Source organism: Eucyclogobius newberryi, unplaced genomic scaffold, assembly GCF_026437365.1.
Source record: "Eucyclogobius newberryi isolate DKJ021-1_F unplaced genomic scaffold, fEucNew1.0.hap1 SCAF_7, whole genome shotgun sequence".
Classification (NCBI taxonomy): Eukaryota; Metazoa; Chordata; class Actinopteri; order Gobiiformes; family Gobiidae; genus Eucyclogobius; species Eucyclogobius newberryi.
Window position 1 is genome coordinate 13,760,405 of NW_027316389.1, and position 12,482 is coordinate 13,772,886.

Consider the following 12,482-nt stretch of genomic DNA (forward strand, 5'->3'; position numbering starts at 1 on the left):
ACCAATCACTATGTTTACACACAGACTCTATAGATGTCATTAAGGCACGCACCAAGAGGAAAGTGATGCGAGCTGGGACTCAGGTGAGGAAGGATGTGTGCACCAGGTCATTCTCCTATGCCCCTGGGAGAGGACGCAATGATGTCATCTTTAGGTGATGCCGGGAGAAAAGCAGAATTCTATAATAACATAGTAATAATAATGGTGATGATAATAATATGATAATAATGATGACGATGATGATGATATTAATGAAAATAATAATAATAATACACATATAATAATACATACAAATAATAATAACAATTATAACAACCATTATTATTATTAATTATTATTATTGGTGTAATTTTATTTTTATTATGTGGCCAAATAGTAGTCGCCAGTAAAAACGTTCTTATGATAAATTGGTGCCAACACGTTCTGACCCTTGGCCTTCATCAGGGCAAAGTTTTCCCATAAGCATATTTAAATGTTTAACACGTTCATTTAAAAAGTGCAAATGTACTTGTTAATGGTAACGTTTCACTTTTGAAAACCCAAGTGGTAAGTCTGGACATGTCCTCAGACGCACACTGACATCTAGTGACTCTCAGTGGAAACGCAAACTCTGAGATACAGTTTTTGAGCTCAAAATTGAATGGCCTAGAATGAACACAAGACGTCTTTTTCTTTTGGTATAGTCTTCAAGGTTAGTTCTAGTTTGGACCAGATTTAATGCTGGATTAATCTTGATTTATTCCTCACACATGGCCGTGTTTAACTCAAGTTTGCTCCAGCAGCATCCAAAGCAACCAACCATACTGTAAAATAGTGAGGTTTTTGTTTTATGTTTGTTTTTGTTGTTCTATATTTTTAAAAAGCATAAATACAATTTAATCAAGTAAAATAGTGGGGTCTGTTTTTCAACTTTAGATCATTCGTTTGTACTTTTAATGTACTAATGTTATATCCTGTATTGCCATCAATCACCTCGCAGTTTATTTAGACCTTATTTAATTTCACAACATTTCAAAGGTTTATGACATTACTTTCCACCTTTTTTGGATAAGACATAGCCCATTCAAATAGGAAGAAAACAAAGACATTTATTGTTGTTTTATGATGACCTCATTGTGACTCACCTGAGACACAACACGCGCGAGCCCCCTCTTGTGGCTGACTTATGCAATTAAACAGACGGATAAAAGCCTGGTGTTATCTGTTGGGTCTTCAAATACACAATAATAAACCTGTTGTTGTTTTTTTTATTATTATTATACTCACATACGCCATGACACATTGGAACCAAAGCTGAATATTTGGAGGTGACAGTCAAGATACACATGACATTCATCCATATACACTTCTTTTATATTAGCCTATATTGTTTTCCCTTTTTAAGAAATACAACATCATACATTTGCACATAAACTCATCACGTTTGATTCTGTTGCTTTTCAGAAATAATCTTTGTAAATATTTGCCAACACTGCATTTCCAAGTTCACAATGACCTTCTTCGCATGTTACAGGCCAAAACCAGCCACAACATTATAACAGCACATAGAGACTACACTGGTGACACACAATGACCCCATGTTAGGGTCACAGCCTCATCATGAGAGCACACTCAAGGCATCCGTGAGCGTCTTCAGGTCATCCTTGAGACAGTCCAGGCCTCCTTGAATCTTGTAGGGGTTGTCCAAGACCTCCACGCTGCTTGTGAACGGATCATATCTCACTGCAAAGGGACGCTTGATTCCAGTTACATAGGCCCTGGATTTGAAAAGAAAAACACACTTAGATGTTCTCATAAGGCGAAGTCACGGTTCATGTCCTGTTGTTTTTGGACTTGGGGAAGCTGCGTTTGACTTTATATAACGTGACATTTGCGCTTTTGTTTATTCTATGTGAAAAATGTAACTTGAACTCGTTTGGCCGGTTCAGATCCAGTTTTGTAAAGCTCGTAAAGCTTTTTGCATGAGACGTCACTATTGTGTCCCTCTTACCGCTGTTACTTGCTCTCTTTCTTGTAATGAATGTGCATAAGTAACGCCGTCGCTTTGTATTTCCACATGAATGTTTCATAATCCACTATGCTTTCACAAACATCCCTATGCTGCATGTCCCAGTAGACCAAACACTGTCAGAACACTCAATGGCATAACTTTTTTTGTACAGACACATTTGAAGTTCAGGCCGGATCAAACAAGGATATTAAAAAAATGTAAAAAAATATAAAAAGAGTCTCCTGGCTGACCTACAAACGCTTGTGGCCGGAAGGTTTGGATGTCTGCTCTGTGACCTTGTCCTTTCATAACCCCTTAACTCTTTGTTTTATGTTTGCATTCTTCTCCCTTCCCATAAATATGCATAAATACCTGAATTTCTCTTTAGCATCTGCAAAGCTCTCAGAAACAAAGTACACGGGCTGATAGTTCTGGTCTTGATAAGGTTGCACCGCTGCTGCCTCGGGATCAAACTCCCTCCTCTCTGGCTCGTCCGAAAGTGAATGCTGGATTTTTTTTTTTTATGTGAAAGAAAACAGATTCGCATTAAGACAAAGGGCTTTAATCAATGTTCCTTTTGGAAACCCTTAACAATAAGCAGAGATTGAGAGAGGGAACAGGGTGAAACTTTACCACTAACTCGCCATATGAGGACAACAGACCAGCACCATACGCTCTCAGCTCGCCGTTCTGTTTACACAAGCCGTACTCCACAGTAAACCAGTACAGCTGCGAGGGAAACACAACGCAGCAAAACAAGATACAAAAGTAGTTAAGCACAAAACAAGTGTTAAACAAGTAGATGAAACAAAAAATCGTGGAAATTCACCGTGGACAGCTTTTCAATGTCCTCGTCAGAAGCTCCTAGTGATGCAAGACCCAGGTTCTTGAGTGGAAAAAGACAGCGTTAAGATTGTATGTGATGGAAATCGTAATGAGATCGGACTGACCTGCGAGAACTGAGCAAACGTGCGGTCGACCAACATGGGGACGTGGCCCAGAAGCTCATGGACACAATCGCTGTGGAGGAGAAAGAAAGGGCTGAGGTAAGAACAGACGTGTTGAGGATTAGACAGGGTGCAACAACAAACAGTTCTTTCTTATAGAACTAGCTAATTATCACTGACTACCCACTATTCACTAATAACTAACCTTTAAATGAATAACCTATTACATTTCTGTCTTCAGTTATTTAATATTGACATGAGAGCGATGGGTGACTGAAGCTTAATGCACTTTTTCCATCTTTACATGCATTTTTGTTCTTTTAATGAAACACAAGGTTTTATTGCTATTGTCAGTAGGTTAGGATATCAGATACATACAAAGAGAGAAAGGAAGCATTTCTGTGTACCGTAATAGTTTAATTACAGGGAAGGGTATATTTGTCAAGATATTTTTTTAATTTAAAAATGCCTTAGAATTTCATCGTAAATATATCTACCCCCCCTGGAAATGTAACATTTCAAAAGTAAGCTACGACCCAGTTGTTTTCAGTCAAATCAAACCTTCTGGGATGAATCAGGGGATTCTTGTACTCCAAACACACAAATAAAATAACAAATCCCTACAACTCAGCTTTGGGAAAGGAATTGTCAAGCTTTGCTCCTTCATATATTTACTAAAAACAGGCAGGATTGGAAATCTGACTTTTCTCTGTGCAGCACTGGTTCCCACATAATAGTTAAAGTAAATCAGACATCAGAGGCCAAAACTATGAGCCTCAGCTTCACAAAGAGTCCAGCCAATTGTTTGGAAAATGGAAAATACCAGTAGGCCGGAAAGTGGTTGTCAAGACGCGCAACAATTTTTTACAAATAATTTTGGGGTTTAGCAACCATCAAGTCTTGATGAAACACAATCCTCACCCATTGACATTGACAGGTAAAAAGTATTAATATTATATTTTTGTAGAGGTTTTATATCAGATACAATTTCCAATAATATTATGATTCTTTACAACATTTAAATCCATAGCTTAGCTGATAATGTTGAGTTTTGAGTCTGAAAGAATCATTTGAAACAATAAAAGATAAAGAGCAGCACTCACGGTTCGGGGGAGTGCATGGGAGCGGAGGCGTGCCTGATGTACTGAGTACATTGGAACACTCTGAACGCTAAACTGGCCAAAAAGTCTCTGGCTGAGAGCAGACCTGCCACTGGCCTCAGGATGAAGCCTGTCCGCTCTACCAGGGGCACAAAAGACAAAACACAGAAGAGAACACGAGAATAGAGTTTATGAAAGATGATGATCAAGAAAGATCATTTGCCTTTGCATTATTCCAAATATAGTCAAACTCTGTATTAAAACCCTCAAAATCCTCTTTCTACCAATATATACATGTTTGAAAGTATGATAAAATGATGGGCCCTTTTACCTTTTATGAAGATGGACACGTCCTCCAGCTGAGGGATGTTGTTGGGGCTATAGCCACAGTTTCTCTCCAGCAAACGGAAGGCTTCCTGATATTCACTGCAAGCGTGAGTGGTGTACAAGTCTCTGAGGGTGGAGTAAACTTCTCTCCTTGAAGCAGAAACATCGTCCAGAAAACACAATATGAAACTCCCTGTTTTATTCATGTGAGACAGGAAAACTACAGCTACCAAATGATTTGACGTCTGTTGTGCTCAGGTGAGAACAGCGACAGTGGAGCAAATGCTTAAGACACATCAGTGAGCACTGGATAAAATAATGCCTCTGACACAAGGACCGAAGGATGAACGCATGAGGCATTTAAACGGATTCAGCGTGTAACAAACAATGATAAAGCACGCTTCTATTGTGACTGCAGTCTAACTGGCACTTAAAAGAGCTCCTTAATCCTCAGGATACCCCTGTTCCATAAAGTTTAGGTATTAATTATTAAAAATATTTTCAAAACATTTAACATTTTAAAAGGCACATTCCCATTGTATCAACTTTACAAAAATAATTAAATAGTTCAAATGTTGTTATTAAGCCCAACTATGAAATTATGTTTAATAGAACACTCTTACCATGTGCCGATCTCCTCGGCTGTGTACTCCACTCTGGGAATGGGTTCTCCACTGGGCACAGAAACACAACATAAGCTTTAAAAGCCTTTTATCATGGTTTTTATGGAAGTCTGTTCGATGTTGATGCTCACTGCCTGTATCTGTAAGCGATGTCGCCAATCATCTTCCTCCTCTGTCTGTACACTGGGTCTGTGAAGCCCTGTCCAAATCCAATTCAGAACACACTGATCACATTTTTCTGATGGCAAATGTTCCACTAACAACATAACAACCAAGTCATAACTACATCATGTGCTTTTTTGAACTTACAGGATGATCGTGGTCTAAATCTGGATCAAATTTGGTGACCAAATGGTGACATTTGTCGAGGTCTCCTATTTTCTTTGGAAACCAGTGAACTAAATCAAACAAAAATAGCATATTATAAACCATTTGTTAAGCACAAACTTCTGCATAGAAGATGTGCATACATTTGACTTCTTTGGTGGTTTTGACATCCTCAGCGTTCCTCTTGAGAGAGCCTATCAAAGTGCTGACATCTGAAAGGTGCACCTCACAGCGCACGAAGTACTCCAGGCCCTCCAGACTCTCCTTCAGCCTCCGGGACGGGCGCGTCTCGAGGTGATGGATCTTTGCCTCAAACGTCTGGAAGTGGAACACAATCAGGACTTCACCAAGTAAAATGATCAATTTAGTAAACATTGCTTTTGTATCTAAAACGTTTTTTGATGGTGAAATTTGTTTTTTTTTTAATCGTTAACATTATGAAGGGTAAAATAAATAAAATATTTTCCATTTCTCCCCAGACATTTGCATAATATTGCAAAATGATATTGAAATTTAACACGTGGAAAACATTACGGAACATCAGCGTATGTTGTAGTTTCTTAGTATTTCTGAACCAGTTTCAGACTTTGACGTGTGGAAATAAGGTGTAGTTTAGAGCCGTGCCGTGTCAGAGGGGTCTTACCTCGAACACTTTGAGGGTGCGGGACAGGAACGGTGTCTTGGCTCTACCGAGTGTAAAGAAGACGTTGAGCAGCGCTTTCCCGTCGTCCTCCTCGAACACGATCTGCTCCGTGGCCTCTGCGGCGGACGCGGCTGCCGCGGCCGCTTCTCTCTCTTTGCGCGCGTCATCAATCAAGCTCTGTCTTCTTCTCAGATACTTTGGCGACTGCCTCGTGAAATGACAGAAAGAAAAAAGCATTCAGCCCCACTCGAATGAAGGAATCGTCCTTTACAAGCTAATTATTATCCTAATTTGATAAGGATTTGAACTAAGAGAAGAGAAAGCGCTCACGTGTGCAACAGGTGCACCCAGGAAAGCTTACTCAATTTAAGGCTCAAGGATCATCACATCAATTCAATTTCCAGTTAAAACTTTTTTTTTTTTATTTCAAAGTGGTCCTCACCGTGACAGAGTCCGCCCTCTCCAGCTCAGAGGCGGCTCTGCGGACGCTCTTGGTGGAGGACGTGGAGCCGCCGGAATGAGGCATTTTAGAGGAAAGATGCTCACGCCCTGCGCCTCCTGTTTCCTCAGAGGAATCGAGGCTCTGCTCCTCCGCTTTTTCAGCCGAGCACCGATTTGCGCCTTTTATGGGCTCGTTTGTTTAGCGTGTGACGTCAAACAAGTTCATTCTGATCAAATCAATGAAGTGGCCGCATCTCTGTCCCCTCTGCAGCAGGCTGTCTGTGCATGTTTACACAGTTATTATTTAATACTTGTTTTTTAGCCTTAGAGGGGAAATATAATATCTGCTTTCCTCTTAGGGAACATATAATTGCCTTAAAATATAGGACATTACACAAAAGCTTTAATAACACAATTGATTGCAATGAGGTAGATAAATGGGCCTTTAACCGTACCCCTTGAGACCCTTGAGACCCTTGAGACCCTTGAGACATGATATTTCAAATGTACTATGTCTTTCAGACCAGTTTCAATGTAATGGAGTAATTGCTGGTACCTGCTCTCAGATGTAGTAAAGTTAAAGTAAAACATAAAAAATGTCTTAAGTACAGATTAAACATTGTTCAGTATGTTCTCTGTTTGTACTTTTACAGCGGTCTATAAGTGAGACTTTGTTTAATATCACCTGTTCCTGAGCCTTTTCTCTTAGTTTAAAGCAGAAAAACTCAACTATGGGAGATTAAGTCACTTTATCAGCACAATCCAATCCGCACGGCTGCTTCATAATTGGATTTGAATGTGGGAAATCAAGGCCGATCTGCCTGAGGGGCATCTGACACAACACTCTCGACGTCAGCCACAAACAGGAGGTTTATCTGCAGCGCTTTGGCTAACACGGTGGGAATAACATGATTGTAAAGTGATGTACTGTGCCCACAGGTCAAGGGAGGTAAAAAGATTACATGTGGACCTCAGGCCATTTGCTGCCACCACTGCAACCTCACAACAGAGTAGAAAAAAGCAAAACGGTCCCAGTGCGACTGTTCTGACGAGACAGAAGTGAAATATTAAAGAGCACGGCTGTGGCCCGGGGCGAGGGCTGCTGCGCTGCTAATGGCCAACGAATATGAGCAAAGACAGCCTTACTCTGCTGTGTCAATGTTCTGCTCCAGACCGTGCAGATCAGAACTAAAGAATATCTCTGAAGCCTAGTGCTGGTACTTGGTTGACCTTTACAAATTGGGACAAAATCAAAGACAGAGCAACAGGTGCAAAGCTGACATTTTAACCATGAACTAGAAGAATTAACATGTTATTATGACATCTTTCATCTTCCAAATGCCTCGTCCTTAAAGAAATGTTGTATCAGCGTTTGTAACACCATACAAGATAGTCTACCTTTATTCTTCAAATATTGAAGTGTGTGTCCTTCATGACTTCCCACAGACTCTCACAGATTTGTCATTTGATCTGAAATTGAGGTCTTTACAGCTGCAAACTGTAAAAGTCTGATCTCAGTTTACTGTACAATGCTCTAGTCCTGTAAAACTCGACATATAGATGAGAATTGTACACATTATATTTTATACTCTGCAGAAGTGAATGAGGCACTACATGTCAAGGTGCATTGCTGAATCATTATATTTTGTGCTTGTGCTTGTCATAAACTGAAACTCATTTCCTCGTACATCTTCTGCTCCGGTCTCCAAGTCCTACTTGAGTCCTACTCAAAGTCCTACTTTTTAAATCCAGCCTTTCTGCTCCTGTCCCTGGGCTGACTCATCAGGGCTCATTATTACTCATGCAGGTATCCTGTTCACCTTTTGTTTGAAGTGCTTCACTTCAAATGTGCCATTTATCCCTCTGTGTTTATCCAATTCCATCCCCTTTTCTGGAAGTGTCAGTCGAGACCACAAATGACACCAGGATGATAATTATTACAATTATGTATTGATTCAGCAGGGCTGTAGAGGCATTGTGAGTGTCAGCTTTCCTCACTGTAATTGTGGGACTTCAGACGGCCTAATTGCAGCTAATGTGACCAGCTGGACTATTATACATACATGTGCTTTCTCTCCATCACCACCAAACAATGCAGTCACCTTTGTGCGGCCGATGAGAGCCGCACTCATTGTGCCAATAATTTACAGTAAAACCAGAGTGTGATTTACTTGATCTGTGTGTAGATAAACATCCTCATCTAAAAGGAAATGTAATGTTTGCTCTGTGCAATTATATTGTATTGGGTTGACAGTGCCACAGTCAGTTTAGCGTTTGCTCATCAACCAGAGGATCATCAGTTCAAACCTCACCAGAGCAAGACATTTCCCTGGCACTGCACTGTATCTGCATCGAACAGTGGCGAAGGGAAGCATGTCCACAGTGAGCATCAGGTGTTTGTGGACGGAACTAGTTCAAATGATTTATCTTGTAACAAGCACATTAATCTGACAGTATATGAGTGAGCAAAGGAGGCTGTGTGATAAGTGACAGTGATCTGCAAAAGTTCAGCTGCTCAGTGATTGAGGAGGAACAGGAGGAGCAGGAGGAGCAGGAAGAGCAGGAGGAGCAGGAGGAGCAGGAGGAGCAGGAGGAGCAGGAAGAGCAGGAGGAACAGGAGGAGCAGGAGGAGCAGTGTCTGTGCCAGTGACAGTGCTGATCAGATGAGGCTGCAGACTGAGCATGCTCAGTAGAGCTGTTCTGCTGCAGACACACAAGTACAGCTGTGAGCCCATCAATTAACAGAGCTGTCACTCTGCGGCCTGAAATAGACAGTCCCATTCATAATTTGAGCTTAGGCACAGGGCCTTTTTGCAAATGTAATTAAATGTGATCACTTTATGATTTGACAGAGCAAACTGATTTGAGGGCTTCAGATGGAGCATTATGTGGAAAGCAAATTGCTTTTGTTAAATGTCACACATTCAAACGTGGGGCCTGGACACACAAAGTAGGAACACTCGTTACCACCACTGCTCTCACAATAGTGTTCTGACCCTGGTGACAGAACAAACTGAAGCCTCTTCAGGGGCCTCTTCTTTGGCTGGACTTTCATCAGAAGGTAAATTTTTGGATGCATTAACATATATATTATATACATATTTGTTTTATCTTAATCTGCAAAGTTTTAGTTCATCTTCATGTGTTGAGGTAAGTGGAGCGATCAGTGCGTGTGGAGATCAGGAGAAACGTGTCCTCTCAAAACAACCACAGGCTGCAGCGTCTCTATTAGATTTACCTTTTCCTAACGGCCCATGAAGCAGTGATCTGCCCCGGGCTGAGCGGCCACAGCACCACCACCACCAGTAACCATCACCACCCATAACCACCACCACCACCACCACCCGTAACCACCACCACCACCCGTAACCACCACCACCCATAACCACCACCACCCGTAACCCTCACCACCCATAACCACCACCACCACCACCACCACCCGTAACCACCACCACCACCACCCGTAACCACCACAACCCATAACCACCACCACCACCCGTAACCACCACCACCCATAACCATCACCACCACCCGTAACCACCACCACCACCACCCGTAACCACCACAACCCATAACTACCACCACCACCACCACCACCCGTAACCACCACCACCACCATCACCCGTAACCACCACCACCCATAACCACCACCACCACCCGTAACCACCACCACCACCATCACCCGTAACCACCACCACCACCATCACCCGTAACCACCACCACCCGTAACCACCACCATCACCCGTAACCACCACCACCCATAACCACCACCACCACCCGTAACCACCACCACCACCACCATCACCCGTAACCACCACCACCCATAACCACCACCACCACCCGTAACCACCACCACCCGTAACCACCACCGCCACCACCACCAGAACCAACACCATCACCGCCACCACCACCACCCGTAACCACCACCACCCATAACCACCACCCGTAACCACCACCACCACCCGTAACCACCACCACCCATAACCACCACCACCCGTAACCACCACCACCACCACATCACCCGTAACCACCACCACCCATAACCACCACCACCACCACCACCCGTAACCACCACCACCACCACCCGTAACCACCACAACCCATAACTACCACCACCACCACCACCACCCGTAACCACCACCACCACCATCACCCGTAACCACCACCACCCATAACCACCACCACCACCCGTAACCACCACCACCACCATCACCCGTAACCACCACCACCACCATCACCCGTAACCACCACCACCCGTAACCACCACCATCACCCGTAACCACCACCACCCATAACCACCACCACCACCCGTAACCACCACCACCACCACCATCACCCGTAACCACCACCACCCATAACCACCACCACCCGTAACCCTCACCACCCATAACCACCACCACCACCACCACCACCCGTAACCACCACCACCCGTAACCACCACCGCCACCACCACCAGAACCAACACCATCACCGCCACCACCACCACCCGTAACCACCACCACCCATAACCACCACCCGTAACCACCACCACCACCCGTAACCACCACCACCCATAACCACCATCACCCGTAACCACCACCACCATCACCCGTAACCACCACCACCCATAACCACCACCACCACCACCACCCGTAACCACCACCATCACCCGTAACCACCACCACCACCATCACCCGTAACCACCACCACTGCCACCGCCACCAGAACCAACACCATCACGCCACCACCCGTAACCACCACCACTGCCACCACCACCCGTAACCACCACCATTGCCACCACCACCACCACCCGTAACCACCACCACTGCCACCACCACCCGTAACCACCACCACTGCCACCACTGCCACCACCACCCGTAACCACCACCACTGCCACCACCACCCGTAACCACCACCACTGCCACCGCCACCATTGCCACCACTGCCACCACCACCCGTAACCACCAACACCACCACCCGTAACCACCACCACCACTGCCACCGCCACCACCACCGCCACCGCCACCACCCGCAACCACCACCACCACTGCTACCGCCACCACTGCCACCACCACCAGAACCAACACCATCACCACTGCCACCACCACCAGAACCAACACCATCACCACCACCACCATCACCACCCGCAACCACCACCACCACTGCCACCGCCACCACTGCCACCACCACCGCCACCGCCACCACCACCACTGCCACCACTGCCACCGCCACCAGAACCAACACCATCACCGCCACCACCACCCGCAACCACCATCGCCATCACCATCACCACCACCATCATCACCGCCACCAACACCATCACCATCACCACCACCACCACCCGTAACCACCACCACCCATAACCACCACCACCCGTAACCACCACCACCACCACCCGTAACCACCACCATCACCCGTAACCACCACCACCCATAACCACCACCACCACCCGTAACCACCACCACCACCACCATCACCCGTAACCACCACCACCCATAACCACCACCACCACCCGTAACCACCACCACCCGTAACCACCACCGCCACCACCACCAGAACCAACACCATCACCGCCACCACCACCACCCGTAACCACCACCACCCATAACCACCACCCGTAACCACCACCACCACCCGTAACCACCACCACCCATAACCACCATCACCCGTAACCACCACCACCATCACCCGTAACCACCACCACCCATAACCACCACCACCACCACCACCCGTAACCACCACCATCACCCGTAACCACCACCACCACCATCACCCATAACCACCACCACTGCCACCGCCACCAGAACCAACACCATCACGCCACCACCCGTAACCACCACCACTGCCACCACCACCCGTAACCACCACCATTGCCACCACCACCACCACCCGTAACCACCACCACTGCCACCACCACCCGTAACCACCACCACTGCCACCACTGCCACCACCACCCGTAACCACCACCACTGCCACCACCACCCGTAACCACCACCACTGCCACCGCCACCATTGCCACCACTGCCACCACCACCCGTAACCACCAACACCACCACCCGTAACCACCACCACCACTGCCACCGCCACCACCACCGCCACCGCCAC

At 45.5% G+C, this 12,482-nt stretch overlaps 1 protein-coding gene across 1 annotated transcript; it reads right to left on the bottom strand.

Moving 5' to 3' along the window:
• Positions 1–1,241: 1,241 nt before the first annotated feature.
• On the bottom strand, positions 1,242–6,552 carry th (tyrosine hydroxylase). Its single transcript, XM_072435980.1, has 13 exons — positions 6,400–6,552; positions 5,958–6,161; positions 5,458–5,632; positions 5,297–5,385; positions 5,119–5,186; positions 4,988–5,038; positions 4,369–4,514; positions 4,041–4,176; positions 2,941–3,010; positions 2,820–2,876; positions 2,624–2,719; positions 2,363–2,496; positions 1,242–1,757 (listed from the first exon to the last, which is right to left on the bottom strand). The coding sequence occupies exons 1-13, from the start codon at positions 6,481–6,483 to the stop codon at positions 1,598–1,600; spliced, it is 1,470 nt and encodes a 489-aa protein (XP_072292081.1). The 5' UTR covers positions 6,484–6,552; the 3' UTR covers positions 1,242–1,597.
• Positions 6,553–12,482: the final 5,930 nt, after the last annotated feature.

Coding starts and splice junctions, on each gene's coding strand:
- th (XM_072435980.1), bottom strand. CDS start 6,483: ATGCCTCATTCCGGCGGCTCCACGTCCTCCACCAAGAGCGTCCGCAGA. Junction 5,633..5,957: donor GCACCCTCAAAGTGTTCGAG/GTAAGACCCCTC, acceptor TTCCACTTCCAG/ACGTTTGAGGCAAAGATCCA. Junction 2,877..2,940: donor CGTTTGCTCAGTTCTCGCAG/GTCAGTCCGATC, acceptor TTTCCACTCAAG/AACCTGGGTCTTGCATCACT.